The sequence below is a fragment of the Mauremys mutica genome, chromosome 2, assembly GCF_020497125.1.
Source record: "Mauremys mutica isolate MM-2020 ecotype Southern chromosome 2, ASM2049712v1, whole genome shotgun sequence".
Classification (NCBI taxonomy): domain Eukaryota; kingdom Metazoa; phylum Chordata; order Testudines; family Geoemydidae; genus Mauremys; species Mauremys mutica.
Window position 1 is genome coordinate 229,411,459 of NC_059073.1, and position 19,075 is coordinate 229,430,533.

Consider the following 19,075-nt stretch of genomic DNA (forward strand, 5'->3'; position numbering starts at 1 on the left):
AATGAGGATGCACCTTCACTTAAGGCACTCTTATGAATGTACTCCCTGCTATTTCTGGTATTTAATTTGAAAGGGACTAGTTGAATACATCAAAAGTAACTTGGACTAATGTTATTGTTTGAGGTGCGCTGAGGCCAATTTACTTTGATATACAAAGGAGTAACAAGTATATAGTGCCACTTAGTTGAAATACAAGATATGGTTCCTTGAGGTCTGATTAGAAAGAGTGCAGATTCAACAAGGTACCTTTCAGTTACTTACATACTAAAGAATATAGCGTCTCTGAAATGAAATCTCCCAACTTGTGCTCAATCCTAGTTACCCTTGGGATAGGGGAGAGCTGGTCACATGTCTGGTCCAAGTGTCTGGTAGCTCTTTATGGATTCAACACCTTCTTTGGTGGGTTCAGAAAACTCTGAGGTCCCATCCACTGACCTCAGTTTTATACCTGGTTTTCAGTGATTATTGAAGAGGGCTGACCCTCTTATTTCTATCAGACCCTTGTCATAGGGCACTGTTTTGTTTCTCTGCTGTTTCTGTAGATGGCATCAGTGTATAAGAAATTTCTTTGATCCTTTTCTTGGAGGCTTTTTATGTTTTATTCATTTCAAGGATTCTCTATTAATCCAGACTATTCATTGGAATTAATTGTCCAATTTTCTCTTAAAACTAATTAAATTGTTTGCCTCAGCAACTCCAATTGCGAAACTGTTCCAAAACTTCACTTCAGTGATGGTTTAAAAACTTTTTAATTTCAAGCCTGAATTTATTTATGGTCAGTTTATACCCATTTGTTCTTGTGCCTCGTGTTTACCCCTTGATCTATTTATAGAGAGCAATCATCAGGACTGGATTAACCCATCACTGAGCCCTAGGCTAACAGACACTTCTCTACTCCTGGGGGATTCTGCACACAGTATTTTAAAATTCTGCATATTTTATTTATCAAAATAATGCAGTATAATCACTCTGGTTTCAATTATTTTGGTAATTTATTTAAACTATAATACAATGGATGGAAAATGAAAGTGAGGAGCACTGGAGGAAATCCCCAAATCCCCGTGCCTAATAGTAATGTAGATAGGTTTCACCCTTTATTTCTAGTTATTAGTCAACAAATATATGCAGTCATATGCTCAGTGTTACATCATAGACAACTGAAGAGCAAGTGAGGACCAGGGAATCAAACTCACAATTTATATTGGCTACTGACCATCTCCAGAAAAGGAATTAGAAAACATGTTGTTCAGAGAACACATTTTTATAGGAATTTTTTTTAGTCCAAAAAGTTAGACCAGTTATAATCACTAAAGCAACAAAAGCATTTATAAGGCCATACTGTCCTTTACAGCACTCTGGCAATGTAAAGGAGCCTTAAAACTTTTACACCTATTTTATACTCCTGGGGGAATTCACAAAGACAATGGGAACAATTCACTAAGCAGGCAGGCTGCTGCATTCTGCTCTGCCTGGGGCAGGGGTCCCCAACGTGGTTCTTGTGGGCGCCATGGTGCCCACGGACGCATCTTAAGGCACCCGCATCCTGGCCCCCGGGAGAGCACCTGCCGAAATGCTGCAGCGGCATTTCAGCGGGGACACCTCTCGATGACGATGCTTGTCGCCAACAAGTGATGTCATCAAGAGGCGTCACTCCCGAAATTCGGCGGCATTTCGGCAGGTGCTCCACTGCCGCAGTGGTCCTTCAGCTGGCGCCCGCCAGCCAAAAAGGTTGGGGACCACTGGCCTGGGGGGACAGACCCTGTCCCACGCCTACCTCCTCAGAAACGCCCCAAAGCCCTCCTGCACACTGAGCATGCTGCAGTAGCGAGCGAGAGGGACAGAGTGTGTGTCTCTCTCTCTCTCACACACACACACACACACACACACACACACACACACACACACACACACACACGCCTAGCTTCCTTTTTCTCCTCCCCCTTCCCACTGATTTACATCTCTAGTGGCTGCTCCGGGCACCCAAACCAACCTTCCTACGCTGCCAGGAAGGGGCATGTGACCACTTTTGCGGCTTCCCTTTTCTTCCCTGGCAGAAGTCATTTTTCTGCAAGGAAGCAAAGAAATCTGCGGGGGACATGAATTCTGCGCAGGCACAGTGACACAGAATTCCCCCAGGAATAACTTCTCTCAGCCGGGTGCGGAGGGGCAGCCCTGGTAGTGGGAAAGGGGGTCTTGGAGAATGACCCTACCCCACATTCACCTGCATTAGTGGCTCCCTACTCCAGGTGTTGCAACCTGCCACATGGGGTCACACAAATTTGGCCCCGCTGCCTCTCCATCATTTTGGGGCATTTTTCACTTTAAAAAAAAATAGCTAAATTTCAAAATGAAAAGTCAAAATAATTTGTTTCAGCATGGTCAAATTTTTGTTTGTTGTTTTTTTTCAGCTGAAACCATTTGCTGAATTTGGCTCAAATTGTGAATAGTTTTGTTGCCCCCAAAATGTATTTTTCTGCAAATATACTATTTGTTGCAAAAATTTTGTTCAGCTCTAATATTTAAGTTAATGTATAACATAAGTGCAGTCACTGTTTTTTGTTTTTGTGAAAAAGAAAGTGCCTTGGCCTATACTAAGTTGTGTACAGCGTTCACCATAAAATCTTTACAATTGCCATCACAAAGATGTTCACAGTATTACCCTGTACTTAGTACAGGTAGCACTGGCAACATTATCCACTTGAAAAAGCAAAACTGTGAATATTTTAAAGGTAATCACTGTATCTGAAGTAGTATTTTATGTGCTGTTCTATTTTGCCACTCATTTAGAAAATATGTTGTTACCATGACACCCAGCTTCTGAGGTACAAAAACCCTTGTTAATGGAACACCCACTCCAAATGTCTTCTGTAAACATTTGTACATCAACATGTTTTCAGCAGGAGGGGGAAAAAAATCATGTCACATTAATACTCAAGAAATTGATGACAGTTCAGTTATGTTTTTCTTATCTCCTTGTAAAAGATTTATGAAATGTACAAACAGTAGAACATATTCTGCAATTATTTTCTGTCAGGTTCCCCAATCCCCATTGAGGAATACAAGATGTAAATGCTTATTTCTGTTACAGTAAACAACTGGGATTTACTATATGACCAGTTCATCTGTGGCCAAAAAAGCAATTTAAAAAAATACAAAAGGAGCCCAGATTTATCATGGCATCAAAAAAGAGTCTGAGGGTAAGGGAGGGGATTTTTTGTCAATTTTCTGGGCTCATTGTCCCAGGGAGCACTGCTGTACACAAAAGACTAGGCCAAATTCATCAGAGTCTAAGGGCTTGGCTACACTTGAGAGTTGCAGCGCTGGGAGGTACAGCTGTGTAGGGAAAGCGCACAGCTACCAGTGCTGCAGTGTGGCCGCATTAGCAGCGCTGTTGGGAGTGATGCATTATGGGCAGCTATCCCAGCGTTCAAGTGGCAGCAACGTGCTTTTCAAAAGAGGGGGGTGGGGTGGAGTGTGACAGGGAGCGGGGGAGAGAGAGAGTGGATTTTTGGAGCCGACACTGTGTATCAGCTCCCTGCCTTGCAAAATCAGAAAATTTTCCCGACCCCTTACTCTTAACTGCAAACAGCCTGCAGACCAGATAAGCAGCTGTTTCTCTCGTCAAGCAAACACTCAACCCCTGTGAATGAGGCAGGCAGGGGGATATCTCATTTGATTGTTCACAGTCAGTTACAGATTGATCACAGCAAACAGGAGCTGTGTTTGTTTTTTAGATAAGCAGCTCCTGGAGCCCCGGAGCCCCGAATTCACAACAAAACAAAGAGAGTAATTTAGTTAAAAGCATTCTGGGATATCTCCTAATACCCTGGAGGCCAATAACAGCGCTGGTGTGTGGCCACACCTGATGAGCAGCGCTGCATCACCAGCGCTGCACTCGTTACACCCCAAGCAGACCAGGTGTACAGCCAGCGCTGCAGCCAGGGAGTTGCAGCGCTGGATGTGCCTTGCAGGTGAGGACAGTTACTAAGTTGCAGCGCTGGAAAGCCTCCACCAATGCTGCAACTCTCAAGTGTAGCCAAGCCCTAAGTTGTGAAACCTACACCTTCTCTGGCCCTCTCTGTAATTTACACTCCCTTGGATTTATATCTGCTTACCAACGTGTAATTTAAATCTCCTTACACATAATTTCTGAATTTGGCTCACTGAGTCTAAGGATATCTAGTTCGTGTAACTTAAATAGCAAAGGCAACTAACAGGAGGGTATATGTCCCACTGCCAACGACTTAGCCTCTAAGACAGTAGAAGTTCAGTTGGGAAGACCTGTTTTCCAACATTTTCAGCTGATTAAGCCTTTAGGCAAAAGTGATCATTTTAATGACCGAAGCACATTCAGTCTCCTATTTTAAAACCCATCTTACAGATTCTATTCATACAATATCCTGGCGCAATAGCAGGCAAGGACACGAAAAAAGGAGATTGAAAAAAGTAAATGTCATTAATCTCCATGATATGAATGAGCATGAGGAAGAAGAGCCTGGAGGTAAAAGTAGGATGCTTGTTTTTGTGTTTCTGCAAAAGGTTGTGTGGGGTCACTCAGCCTTTGGCTACAGACCTCTAGCTAAAGGGTATTTGCAGACCCTTAGGAATGTCATGTTTAATAGTGTATACAACGCACCCTTACTCATGTCCCTTTGGAAGGGATGGCTACGGGATGTTACCTCCTTAGTGTAAAATCCATTAATCAGAACAATTCTTTTGTTTAAGCTGCTATTTAATTTAAAATTTATGATTAAAAGTTTTGATATGTGGAAGCAGCAAAGAATCCTGTGGCACCTTATAGACTAACAGACGTTTTGCAGCATGAGCTTTCGTGGGTGAATACCCACTTCTTCGGATGCAAGCAGTGGCATCCGAAGAAGTGATATGTGGAGAGGCTGAAATGTGGATATGTGTAAATAACCTCGTGTTCTCTTCAATAGGCTTGCTATGCTGCCTCTGCTGTTGGGTACCTGACAGGAAAGTAAGCTGAATATTTATTTTTTATATAAACCACAGGAATTGTTTGAGCTAGAGCATTTTCTGTTCTATTTTTGGAAATGATGTATAAGTTAAAGCAAATGGAGTAAGACTGTAAAGATAAAGGGTGCCTCTTTGAAATGGCACAAGAGAAGTGCATAGCTATATCTATATTTACACAGATTGAGTGCATTTACCTTCTGTGTATCATTTTGAATTTAACTTTGCATCTATTAACTTCCTTAACCTAAGGGTTGAGATTTAGCCACTAGTGAATTATCCATTGAGGAATGGAAGTGAGATTAGTTTACTGTTTCAGATAAATGAACTATATGCTGAAAAATGCACCATCTCTGTTAGCTGATTTAGTTACCTCAAATAAGACTATTTTCATGTACAAAAACCCACCAACATTTTGTTTCTTTAAACTTGCATCTAAAGTTAAAAATGGCCAAATAAATTTCTTTTCAGTTTGGGAGAGGAGCACAAAAATATAACTAGTATTTAGAACATGCATGGCACGTGACCCTGCTGTATTAATAAAAATTAAGTCAGTGATTAAGCTCTACACTCAAAAGTGTGTAAGGTTAGCACTTACGCAAGCTGCATGATATTGCATGGAGATGCTGTCGTGTTACATAAATCTAGAGTTACAGTTAGCGGTTCACTGTTGTATTAGCTTTGGTGTCGATTTGACTCACAACGCAGGAACAGTGACATGCACAAACTGAGTGGTGAAGTCTCACTAGGAGAGAGACAGTATTACCAGTCTTATTACTTTTTCTTCAGTTTTACTCTTTTTTTTTTTTAAACCTCCAAATACTAGTGCAACACCGTAAGCCCAATACACTCATATAAAAATAGTCAAAACTAAAGCTACCACCGTTTGTTGCAACATGGGAGATGTGCTCTGTCTTTCTCTTCGTATGGGAGATCTGCTACACCTTTGTCCATTTCAGAATTAGAATACGACATGAAATATTGATGTTTAATAAAGAGCCCAGTTTTCTGTTTTGCCATGTAAAGGGTCTGTAAAGCTAGTGGAACTGGCCACTCTACCACTGCCATAAAAAGTGTTTCAGCATGGCATAATGCCAGCGTAATGGCTCTGTGATGACTCTCCCCATCACAACCCAATAGCCATTGTTGTAGGGGGCAGGGCCAGATTGCTACCATACTCTAGCTCAGGGGTTAGCAACCTTTCAGAAGTGATGTGCCAAGTCTTCATTTATTCACTCTAATTTAAGGTTTCGCATGCCAGTAATACATTTTCACGTTTTTAGAAGATCTTTCTATAAGTCTATAATATATAACTAAACTATTGTTGTATGGAAAGTAAATAAACTTTTTAAAAACCTTAAGAAACTTCATTTAAAATTAAATTAAAATGCAGAGCCACTGAAAATCAGCTCACGTGCCGCCTTCGGCACATGTGTCATAGGTTGCCTACCCCTGCTCTAGCTGTTCTGTGCTACAAGAATGGCCCTTTAAGGGCTGTTAATTTATAGCCAAACATAGTTAGAGGCTGCTCTTACTAATGTTGAGGATGGGCTGAGAATAGGGGAAGCTCAAAGATGTCTTTATGCCACCTCCCCTTGATCTGCCCTTCCTCGTTGAGCAGGAGTCTGGTGGAATGGAAAATGTAGCCAAAGTGTTTAGGGGGACACTGTTAAATTGAAATATGAATTAAAAGTAGTTTTCATGTGCTGTTGATCTCCTGATTCCCTCTGCAATTTTTTTTATAATTGGTTCCTTTATTTAAAAAAATATATTTTTCTGACTCCTGTTGTGTCAATCCCCCCTCCTGCCCCCTCCACACACATGTATAAAGTTAGAGGACTGATTATAAGAGGCAAAGAGTGAAACCAATTAGACATAGTGCTGTAAAATTCAGAAAATAAACACACTCCTTTTTCCAGTTATAGTGTCTGTGTTACTTTTAACAACTGTAGGCTTAAAAAAAATCAGACAAAATGATGTTTTTAGGTTGACACTGTCCCTTTAACTGTTCAGTATTAATATTGTCTTCATGTTAGCTTTATGCATGGAATTATTTTGTAAAGGGCTCAGTACTCTGTACACATCCTACCCTCCTCACTCTCTATTGAAGTCCTCCAGGTGCTGAATATTTTAATAAACAATTTAAAATACATTTAAAACTCCTAAAATCTTAAAAAAATAACAATAATTTAATCATGGACATCTGACAAAGAGATGGGGAGAGAAGGCAAAATGGAGAGGGAAAAGTCATAAATATAGAGCTAGTGGTGAAGTTAAACAAAACAGCTTCTAGAATACAAAATGTTTAGGATTTTAAAAGTGAAAAGAAATGAAACAGATTTCAGGGAGCGCAAATTCCTCACCCTAAGATCTGCCACTTACATGTCCATGTTCTGTGATGGAGACTCTTAAAAAGAGGGTAGCTTGAACACACAAACTCATCAGGCTGAGATTCAAGGGGATGTCTTGAATACTCCCTGGATCTACATCATTAAGACTTTTAAATATCAGCAGTGTCAAATCAATCCTTTAGAGGCAACCAGTGCAGGAAACCCTGGATGAGCACAGTATGATCATGGTAGCTCAAGCCAGGGAGTAAACCTCCCGCTCTCTTCCAAATACTAGGCTGCCGGTGATGGAGCAGATGTGGTTAAAGGCAGTTACAGTAATGGAGCTTTTTGACCACCAGGGCATAGGTTATGTGGTCCTGAGCTAACTACAGCTTTGCAACTTGTGCAGGCTGCACTTGAAGTAAACTACTTTCATACCATGTACATGTGTTTTTTTTTCATAAAGAGGATATGATTAAAGGTGAATCCTAGGGCTGGTCTACACTAGAAAGTTCAGTCCAGCTAGCTACACCGCTCAGAGGCGTGAAAAATTCAGACCCCTGAGAGATGTAGTTAAACTGACCTAAGCTCCAGTATAGAGAGCGCTAGGTCGATGTAAGAATTCTCCCTAGCTACCACCTCTCTGAGAGGGGGATTTACTACTGCAACAGAACTCTTTCTGTTGCTCTAGTGTCTACACTACAGCTGCAGCATTTCTAGTGCAGACATTGCCCTTGATTCCTAAGCTGCATCTCTGCCTCCAAGCACATCCATCCGTATGATGCAATTTGACTGTCGCTCTCTAAACGTTTAATATTTTTGAAGTTGAGCATTTTTCTAATTCTTGTTTGTACTGTATTTGATGTTCTATATTTTTCACTTTCTTTCTGGTCTGTTTTGCCTCTAGACCAGGAATATGTCTTGTGGTTTCTGGTCCAGGTCTCATACATGCTCTGGGTGGGATGGCAAATGCGAACATGAATTGCTGGTAATGTACCTACATTTCGTCTTAAAAATTCCAAGTATTAGCACAATCATTGTCCAAACTGATATTCAGATTTTTATTGGTTTATTGCTCTTCATTGCAGATATTTATACCTTTTTCGATACTTAATAAAACATTTCTGTCATAGGAAACGAGAAGTGAATTCACTTTTCTTCAGTACAGCTGATCTAGTTTAATTTTTCTCATTTTTCTTGCTACGTTATATGTTCTCTAAAATCTAGTTATTTCCTGTGTAATGTAACCGGATACATGTAAAAATCAAGATGGTAACCAGTCTTCTGGTATTCTGTTATGGGTGCAGTGGGTAGAAGCAGCTCTGAATCAGAAAAGAAGCTTACAAATGCCTTTGGGTTAATGACTTCCTCCCTTCATAGGTGAACAAATTGGCCTGTGTAATAACCAAATGTTTGGTTTTTGGTGCATGTTGTTGAACAGTTAAATGTTGAATTAAATGAAGATAAAAGTGCAATAGCAATAGTGTTTACCCCCACAAGTCTTCACTTCAACATGGCAACATTAAGTGGCCTGTGAATACAAATAAAGTTGCTGAATGGTTATGTGAAACATTTTTGGTAGAAGATCGCATAGCACTAGGCACATATGCATCAGACCATAAAGTTAATAAACAGCTGGCTGGCAAAGAGCAAATAGTGACTGCTTTAGAAGATTTCTGTATGTAGGAAGCAGTGTTTGTATACGCTAACAGAGTCACTTGATGGAAAGAAAATTTTGTAGTTTATCGGATAGGGTCCAAACTGCTTTTTACATAAGAATTGGCTGCAAATACTTGGTTATATATGAAACTACCTGACCAAAAGAACTCCTGGTGCGACTTTGCTTTTAAATAATTGATGAGTTTGGTCACTAGGAAAAAGTTTTCATAGCACTTTGATTAATTTATAAGACATGTTTGGCTGATGTTTGCACTTTCCCCCGAAAATCCAATTTGCCTGAAACTGGTTGTTTATGCCTGATTTAATCTTGCACAAATCTGAAGTCTTGGCAGAAGATGAGGAAGTGGATTATCCTCTAGCTTGACAGAAGATTTGATAGTATAGTGAGAATCCGATCAATCTATACGTTAATTGACTAACCATTAGTCCAAGATGCTTATGTTTTTGTCCCGTACGTACAGTAGGTGTCATGGAAATAGATGCATTCATTCAGTGGTGAAAAATCCACACTCCTGAGTGCCATAGCTATGCTAACATAACCCCTGATGTAGACACAGCTAGGTCAATGGAAGAATGCTACTGTCGACTGGAGAGGTGGAGTTCTTGAAGAGATTGGCGGGGGGGAACCCTTCGCTGTAGTCTGTGTTTACACTATGGGATTACAGCAGCATAGCGATGGCATTATATTGCCCATTGTGTAGACATGGCCTGAATCTCTATCCCCTTTTTCAGCAGAGATACAGACCCTGAATTATTGTCCAAACTGCCCCTCCTCCCCATTTATTTATTGTATGTATTTATCTATTTATTTAGTGTTAGTAACTCAGAAATAATAACATACCTTAAACCTCAGCCTAAGCTTTTCTCACTGAGAAAACCCTGTTCCTATGGTTTCTCTCCAGGGTCCCCTCTGTCCTAATTTCCTCCAACAAGAAGTGACTGTTCTACACCTTTAATGCTCTGGTTGGAATTAACTGGATCCATCTGCCAGCATGACTTGCCAGTATTTACCTTGCAAGGTTGTAACATCTGAGCATAGAGTCTGAGGGTGAAATCCTGGCTCCACTGAAATCCCATTGACTTCAGTAGGCCAGGCTTTCACATTGGGTACATCTACTCTGCCCCCCCAAAAAACCCCAAAAAACACAGTAGCAAGTCTCGGACATGGGTCAACTGACTTGGGCTTGCGCTAAGGAGCTAAAAATAGCAGTGTAGATGTTCTTGCTCAGGCTGGAGACCAGGCTTTGAGAACCACCCCCCTCGCTAAGTTTCAGAGCCTGGGCTCCAGCCAAAGCAGGAACGTCTACACTGTTGTCTTTAGCCCTGTAGTGCGAGCCCAAGTCACTTGATCTAGGCTCTGAGACTCGCTGCTGTGGGGTGGTTGTTGTTTCTTTGCAGATAGACGTACCTTCTGAGAGTCTGCTACCCTGTTACTAATTGTTGTGAGCTCTGTTAAAGTAGACACTTAAGAAGCTCTTTTAAATTATGCTTATAAGAAGGAAAACTTTTAATTCTTCTTCCATTCAGAAAAAATATAATCCGTTATTAAAAATGATTTACAGTATTCCCTGCTTTTCTGTCAGCATCATTTTGAGTGCATGTAGTTTTATCATGGTGTAGCTGCCATGAAATATTGTATTATTGCTCATGACAATTAGAAGATTAAACTACAGATCAGAGCAGCACTTCATAATGCTACTGTAACCTGTGGTTGCATCAGTGTTTCTTCAGCTTAGCTAAAGGTCTCATCCTACAGACACTTACTACTGAGCATAATATTCAGTAATGTGAATCGTTCCATTAACTTCGATATTTTCCCTACCTAACCTGTTCTTGACTGCAGCTAGGCTGCTCACAATAGTAAATGCTACTCTTGGTAACGTTTATGGGATTATGCCCATAGTAATGTACAATGAATTTATGGGGAAAAAATGTTTCTCGGGACTGTGTCTGGTTTTGCAAAATCCCAAAGCAGCAGCAAATTTCTTCATGGCCTGAAAACACAAAATGAAGTATAGGGGTGGCGGGGTTTTTTTAAGTGTAGAGTTTTTTTTGTTTTTTTTTTATCATTAGATTGCACTATTGAGAGGCTTGTGTTAACATTTTTAAAAAGTCCTCTTCATAGATGAAATTTGGAAAAGCTAAATGGAAGTGGCATAGGAATTGTCATCCTGAAGTGGACCAATGATGTAACTAGACAGTTATCCTTTTTCTGATGCCGGCCTATATCTTATGACTCAGAGGAAAGTAAAGTACCATCACTCAACAAAATAGAACATCTTGAATAGTAAAAGTGGTTGTTTTGTATGCTTCAGATCTGTTTTCCATGGGGATTTTTATTGACGACGAGACCAAGCTACAGTGTTCCAATCTCGGCTTTCCAAAACTTTTGGATCAGAAATTTTAATTTGTCTCGCTGTAGAGAAGTGGACTGCTTGTGAAATTAAGATTTAGATCGAAATATCCCCAGATTTCAGTGGTGTTCAGGATTGGAGTTATGCCCTGGAGGCTCTCTAGGTTTCCCTTTTAAAGTACTCCTATTATGCATACTCTAATCAATAGAAAGGATTTACAGAGGAAAATGTTTTTGGAGAAAAATCCTGAAAAGCTAATTGAGTGCTATGCTGGAGTTCACCTTACTGAAACAAGCAGATCAATCAAATGGCCTCATCATTTCACAGCTTATAAAGTATCGTACTGACCTAGAAACTGAATGAACTAGTTTTCGTTCATCATGGGAGGAAGGCATTTGTAACTTACTATACTGGTTATAAGAATCTGTCCCACATGAAGCTATATTCCGTGTCCCATATTAACATTCTCTTGTATACACTCTGTCTCTCATTCACTATGTATAGAACTAAACTAATAACATGGGCATCTATGGACATGTTAAAATGTTGCTCATCTCTCTGTTCTTCAGGTGGATTGTAAAAATCTAATGTGATAGAAGCATAGCCATCACTGAAAAATGTATGGCCAAGTGTTGCTGCATGACTTATCTGCAGTGCAGGAGAGGGCTCTACACTCAGTGTCTGCAGATCTCTAACCTCTCTTTGAGAAAGAGATTTACCTAGATTCCTTATTCTAATGACTGTGCACTGTGGAAGAAATGTAACTGTAATATCCTAAAGGATACTAAAAAGTTTACTCTTTGGCAAATGAATGTTGTTTAGAGTCTGATATAAAGTGCTGATCACCCTCTACTCCTATTGAGGTCAATGGAAACTGAAGGTGCATAGTATCTCTGTAAGAAACGTTAAGCGATAGGCAGGATTGGGTCCTAAAATATGTATCTTAAGAATCAGATTTTTGATGTGTGTTTTGTTGCGGGGGGGATTAAGTTTTCTTTTAAAAATAAAATATTTGTTATGCTTATTTCAGGCCTTTGATTGTTATTGGAGGTTCCTCTGACAGGAATCAGGAAATCATGGGAGCTTTCCAAGAATTCCCACAGGTACACAGATATATAACTTTCTGCATAAAGGCTTCAGGTAAATAAATGGAGGCAGATCCTCGGCTAGTGTAAATTGTCATTGCTCCAAATCAGCTGGGATCTGCCTTTCTGAGGTTATGTGGGAATTTGTAACTTTTTGCTTTCTGGAAGACTGTTTGTTTTTATCGCAGCATGCAGAGCACCCATTCATACCAAAGTAAGATAGAAATCGGCAAAACACTTCATTGAATCGGTTTTGGTGACTAAAATAATTTCTTTTCACGATAAAGATTCTCTTTCTCTATGATAAGAAAGGTAGAGTTTGTCATGTCAAGTGCCTCTTTGTGGTGTGTTTCATTACAAGCTGTTGTAAACATTGATATTCTGTGGAATTTATTTATTTTGTAAACAGTAAATGTGAATTAATCACCACGACTCTTTTCTAAAGAAAAGAAAAAAGTATGCAATTCTTGTAATTTTTTTTTTTTTAAGGTTGAAGCTTGTAGGCTATACAGCAAATTTTCTGTCAGACCCAGCAGCCTAGAAGCTATTCCTGCTGTTATTGAAAAGGTACAAAACAGTACATAGCAACTGATGGTTAGCATTTAGGCAGCTTCTCTTTAATTCCTCAAGTTTTGGAAATAATTGTTATTTAATTACCTAATCCTGCAAATTTACCATGGGCTTGTTGATTAGTTAAGTCACTATAAACACTTGGGAGATCTTTCCCATATGATAGTTCATGGAATAAGGTTACAAACAGTGTATGGGCTCAATCTGACTCTCACTGAAGTCCACAACAATCTTTTGGTTGATTTCAGTGGAAGTTGGATAAAGCCTTAAAGACGTTCTATGTGACAGAGGTGCAGGAGATAGGAATGCCGCACGTGCAGCTTCATCTCTTCAGTTTTGGCTGTGAAGGAGTATTGCTAGATGTTCATATTGTGAGATTTAGGTTTTCCACAGACACATCCTTATCTTAGCTCTCCAGGATTGGGTTTGAAAAGTCTCATGCCACTGCTACAGCACCACATTAGCTGTGTCAACTTAAATCCTGTCACAAGCAATACTGTTTCCAGAAGTGCCAGTTCAGCACAGTAGCATCTGTGGAACAGGAGCACTGGTGTCCTAAGTAATAAAAGACGGAGGCTTCAGGGATCATGCTACTTTAAAAAGAAATTCAGCAGGAAATTTTGACTTTGTAATTGCTGATTTAATAGCTGATAGTGTTGCTGTCTCAGTGTAAATGAGGCAAAGCATTTACAATCCAGTACCTTCTGTCCACTGGCTCACTTTATCTGGCTTAACTTTTTTAATTCCGTCCCATCCCATTTAACAAAACATAAAATGTTAGGTTAAAATAGCCCATTATAAATCATGTCCGGGAGGTTTTACCTGCAGGTGCATAGGGAATAAGACAGCTCACTTGCTTCATTACACTCTTGGTTGGTTTTTGTTTAAGTATCAAGATTTTTAAAAATTCTCTTAAACAGTGATTAAAGTAGTGCTTTTCTCTTCTGGCAATAAATCTAGGCAGTGAGGTGCAGTATCTATGGTCGCCCAGGTGCCTGTTATGTTGACATGCCAGGAGACTTTGTAAATCTACAGGTGAACAAGAGCTCTGTCAAGTGAGTACAAGTTACTTGCATGGGTGATGTTAGATATGGAGTTTTTCCTACGTGATCTTTTAATCCATTGGTCATTGCATTTAGCAAAAAAATCTGTTTGAAGTAATATTGCACAACCTACCATAGGGGCTTGAACACATTGAAATTATATTACTTGCAGTCCAGCCTATGGATGTAGGATCAAGTGTGAGTAGTCTCTTGGTCTATCCAAGGCCGTGATCAAGTGTCTTGATGTTTTTGGTCTTTTGGCCTCGAGATGAAAACCTTGTCTGTGTCTCTGGGACCTTGAAGTAAAAAATATTTTCTATTATGTCATGCAGGGGTGAACTTATAAGAAGTAAAATATTATGACAGTATTATGCCATTATGTAAAGCAGTGGTACATTCACACCTAGAATACTAGGGATATATAGGAGAAAGAGATGAGTTCAATGATAGGCGATGAATTACTAGGAGACATTGAAAAATATTACCGTATATACTTGTTCATTAGCCCGTTTGTTTATAAGCCGACCCCTCAAAATGGATAGGTAAAAATAGCAAAAACTGTATGACCCTTTCATAAGGCGACACTATATTTATGGGGTTGGAAAACTTTGGCTCCCGGCCCGTCAGGGTAAGCCGCTGGCGGGTCGGGACGTTTCGTTTACTTGGAGCGTCTGCAGGCATGGAGCCCCTCAGTTCCCTGTGGCTGCGGTTCGCCATTCCCAGCCAATGGGAGCTGTGGGAAGTAGCGAACAACGAACCGCGGCCACAGGGAGCTGAAGGGCTCCATGCCTGCAGACTCTCCAGGTAAACAAAATGACAATGTATTAGATATTCAATTCAATGATTCTATAGAGTTTTAAATCATCATATTTTGGTGTAGACCCCCCCCCAAACACTCTTTGATGCGTCACTTTTTTACCAAAAATATTCGGCTTATGGGGACCATTTACATTAGGGAGGAGGAAAGCACTTAAGCATGTACTTAGCCCCATTCTTATTCAGGAAAGCACATAAATACATGTTGAAATCCCATTGACTTAATGGGGGTGGCATTTGAATGGCAGGTATTGTGTTAATTGAGGCACTCCTGTGATATAAAGTGCTAGGTTTTGCAGGTTTATATGGGGACGTGGTAGAACCTGCAATTAAAAAGGTGGTAGAGGAGGTTTCTGTTGCATTCCTCCTCTTCCCCTGCCCTCTCCAGGACAATTGCAGAAATCTTGTACCTTTGGCAGGTTTCTCAAGAAAATATCATTTCTTTTATGAAAAGCAGTAGGGAGGAAACTAGAGTGGGCAGCCTTTGCAGCCGTTTTATTGCTATAATGAGTCAGTTGGTATGGCTACACTTGCGAGTTGCAGTGCTGGTGGAGGCTTTCCAGCGCTGCAATTAGTAAGTGTCCACACCTGCAGGGCACATCCAGCGCTGCAACTCCCTGGCTGCAGCGCTGGCCGTACATCTGGCTCAGCATGGGGAATAAAGATTGCAGCGCTGGTGATCCAGCGCTGCTCATCAAGTGTGGCCACACACCAGCGCTGTTATTGGCCTCCAGGGTATTAGCAGATATCCCAGAATGCTTTTATAAATTACTCTTTGTTTTGTTATGCAGCCTCTCTTTGTTTTGTTGTGAACTCAGAGCTCCGTAGCTCCGTTGATCCCGGAGATGCTTATCTACAAACACAGCTCCTGTTTGCTGTGATCAGTCTGTGAACAATCAAATGAGATAATGAGGCAGGCAGGGAGTGAGTGTTTGCTTGACAGAAACGGGGCAGAGGGGAGAGAGGGAGTCCGTTGGCTGCAGGCTGTTTGCAGTTAAGAGTTAAGGGTAAGGGATCGGGAACATGTTCTGATTTTTTCAATGCAGGAAGCTAACACACAGTGTTGGCTCCAAAACTCCACTCTCTCTCGCCCGCTCCCTGTCACACTATGCCCCACCCCACCCCACCCCCCTCTTTTGAAAAGCACCGTTGCTGCCACTTGAACGCTGGGATAGCTGCCCATAATGCATCACTCCCAACAGCGCTGCAAATGTGGCCACACACCAGCGCTGGCCCTGCACAGCTGGACGACCAGCGCTGCAACTACCAGCGCTGCAGATTTGTAAGTGTAGCCATACCCTGAGAGGGTTTATGCAGAGAGCTAGCTGCCCACATATGAGGGAAAGGAAAGGAAAGCTTCAGAATGCAAGGCTTTACCAAGACAAATAATTTGATTTAAAATTACTATGTATGTGTTAATAGAAATATGCATAGTTTGTTAGTTCACAGTGTAACACACATATAAAATAAGATGATATTAAAATTAAGGGTTTTATTTTTGCAGCATGCTAAATATTTTGCTTGTTCTGTGGAATGGCTTATTCTTAGAAAAATTTGGTTTGAATATGATGAGCAATTTAAATTTTGTTTTTAAAATAAATTTGCTGTTCTGACATACCATGGACTGTTAAATTGTGAGATTCAAACTCTGTTAATTTACAGTGAGTGACTGATTTTACCTTTGAGAATTGCTTGCTTTGCATTGCATTTTCTTGAAGATGCTAGCCTATCTGTCTTCCAGATATGTTAAGTGCTGTTTGCCGCCTCCTGTCTGCACAGCTGAGCACTCTGCTGTATCTGAAGCAGCATCTATCCTTGCACATTCCAGACAGCCTCTCCTAATCATTGGCAAAGGTAACATGATTTGATGTAGCTTTGAACTTTTCCAGGTGTTGGAAAAAATAGTGACCAAAGTAATTTTCTTCATAAATTTAAAACATCTTTTTACTGTTTATAAAATAGCATCTTTAAACTTGGAACTAAAATCTGTTTTACTATTGGAATAATTTTTTTCCTCCATCTTGAACATATACTGGCTTGCTCTAGATTTTCCCTTTATTTTTTTCATCTAGAGTAAGTCAAGTCAATACAATACACTGAATATATATGGAAAACAAATGGGTAAATATTATCCTAAGCGTAAAGCCTGTTCCAACCAAAACTTAAACAGACCTTGTTTGTCAAACTGTAAGAGTGTCTTCTCTGACATATACCTGTCTAATACTCTTGCATTCTACTGTGAGAATCATAACACCGAACCAAAGTGATCTTTATCATTTTATTTGTACTCGCTGAATGTGCCAGACTACCAGACCCAGATCATGAAGCCTATTCTGTAACCATAGAACAGCTGCTGCCGCCATTGCTATATTACAGACTTTCCACTACACTCTGCCAGTGCATTTCACCTCTAGATCAGAAATGGTCCCTCTATGGATCAGAGGATAGTTCAAACTCCATGCTCAATCAGTCATTTTGCCTCTCTTCTAAGTGGTCAGCAGTTCTGATGCTTTTTGTGATGAAGACACATGTCCAGCAGGAACTGAACTGAAACCACCAATTTATTTAATAAAGGCCACTGAATTGCTAGCCAGTTACTAGAGAGCTGGCTGAATATGAACAGGTGAATGAGAGATGAAAGGCTCTGATATCAGAGAGAGAGAGAGAGAGAGAGGTTCTATATTCTCACATAAAGAGAAATTGAAAACAGTTGGATTGTTTACTCATAGAATGGAGACAAATACGTGACATGATAATAGTATATAAAATAGTGAATTGTATAGAGAAGGTAAATTAGGAGCATCTCTTCTCCCTAGTCTGTAACACAAGACCAAAGGCACATTCAATGAAATTGAATAGTGGTACATTTGAAACTGATGTAAGAAAATACTTTTTTCCACATAATGCATAATTAGACTACAGAACTCATTGCCACAGGATGTTGCTGAAGCCAAAAATACAGTAAAATTCAAAGAGAAATTGGACATTTGTATGGATAACACGCATATCCAGAGCTGTTGTAGTTTAATGCTAGCAAAAAATTTGCTAAGGATATAAAACCTCATGCTTCAGGTTTTAAGCCAATGATCTTCTTTGGGGTCAAATTATCCCACATCTGCTTATTATGGGATTTCTTGCACCTTCCTCTGAAGCATCTGATGATCGCCTTTGTCAGAAACAAGGTATTAGACTAGATGGACCACGAATCTGATCCACTAGAACAATTTTTATGTTCTTCCTACCAATCACCAGAGTCTTCCAGTCCTCTAAAATTGGACTTGTTTTCCAGTAATCAAGATCTTGCAGGTGACTAAATAATCAGAGAGCTTTTGTTTGCATGTCCATTCAAGTGCTTAGGAGATGGTCAGTGACTAAAATCCAAGAGAGACCCTAAAGTCACTTATCAAAATATCTTAATTGCAGTGCTTTCTACTGTGTATGCTAAATATCTAGAACCTTATTTCCAAGCTTCAGTCATTGGGAGCCCTCATAATTCCTGTTAGGTAAAGGTGTCTTTTTAGCTGCTTCAGTGTAAAGCATGACACACAAATTACTATGTTACCCACAAAAACACGAAGTTAAAAGGCCAGTATTAAGGTTGCAGAATCAAGTACTTAAAAGAAATGCCAGAATTAAGATTGCCTGTGCACCCTTAATTCAGGTCCCTTGTGTGTATGCATTACAGTTGTTAATTACATGATCACATACTATTTTTTTTTATTATTATTTTTTTAACACTCATTCAGTGCACAGGAGGGACCTGGGAATGAATCAGAGTTGTGTGGTGAAGAAGGCCGTTATCTGTAGGATCCTTGCCCCTCTTGTTGCAAAAGTTGGAAGGTGTGTGGTGAATGAGGCAAGGGATTGCAGGAAGAAAATGGAGGGTATAATAATTAAGGTAGTTGAATGCTACCCTGGGGAGCTGGATTTTATCTCTGCCTCTTCCACAGAGTTCCTACATGATCCTATGCAAGTCACTTAAAGAAAACTTTTCACAGATGGTCAATAATTGTATCCCTCATTTTCTTGGTGCCTAATTTGAGATTCTGAAATCTGATTTGATAAGTGCTGAGCAATTACAGCTGCAGCTGAAGTCAATGGGAGCTGTGCTTTGAATGTATGAATGTATATACTCTGAAAAAATGAAGTCCCCAGTGCTACAAAATGGGCACCCAAAATTAGTGGATACTATTGACTTTAAATGTCTGTGATCTCAGATA

The 19,075-nt window shown here is 40.1% G+C and overlaps 1 protein-coding gene across 3 annotated transcripts in view; it reads left to right on the forward strand.

The window, feature by feature from the left end:
- The window catches only part of HACL1 (2-hydroxyacyl-CoA lyase 1), a 36,886-nt gene that overhangs the window by 5,485 nt on the left and 12,326 nt on the right, over window positions 1-19,075 (forward strand). For all 3 annotated transcript variants that reach the window (XM_045005109.1, XM_045005111.1, XM_045005110.1), the window contains 6 exons: window positions 4,941-4,981; window positions 8,215-8,295; window positions 12,372-12,444; window positions 12,916-12,993; window positions 13,957-14,051; window positions 16,597-16,709. In XM_045005109.1, the coding sequence (XP_044861044.1) occupies window positions 4,941-4,981; window positions 8,215-8,295; window positions 12,372-12,444; window positions 12,916-12,993; window positions 13,957-14,051; window positions 16,597-16,709 (481 nt within the window). The remainder of the gene's footprint in view (window positions 1-4,940; window positions 4,982-8,214; window positions 8,296-12,371; window positions 12,445-12,915; window positions 12,994-13,956; window positions 14,052-16,596; window positions 16,710-19,075) is intronic.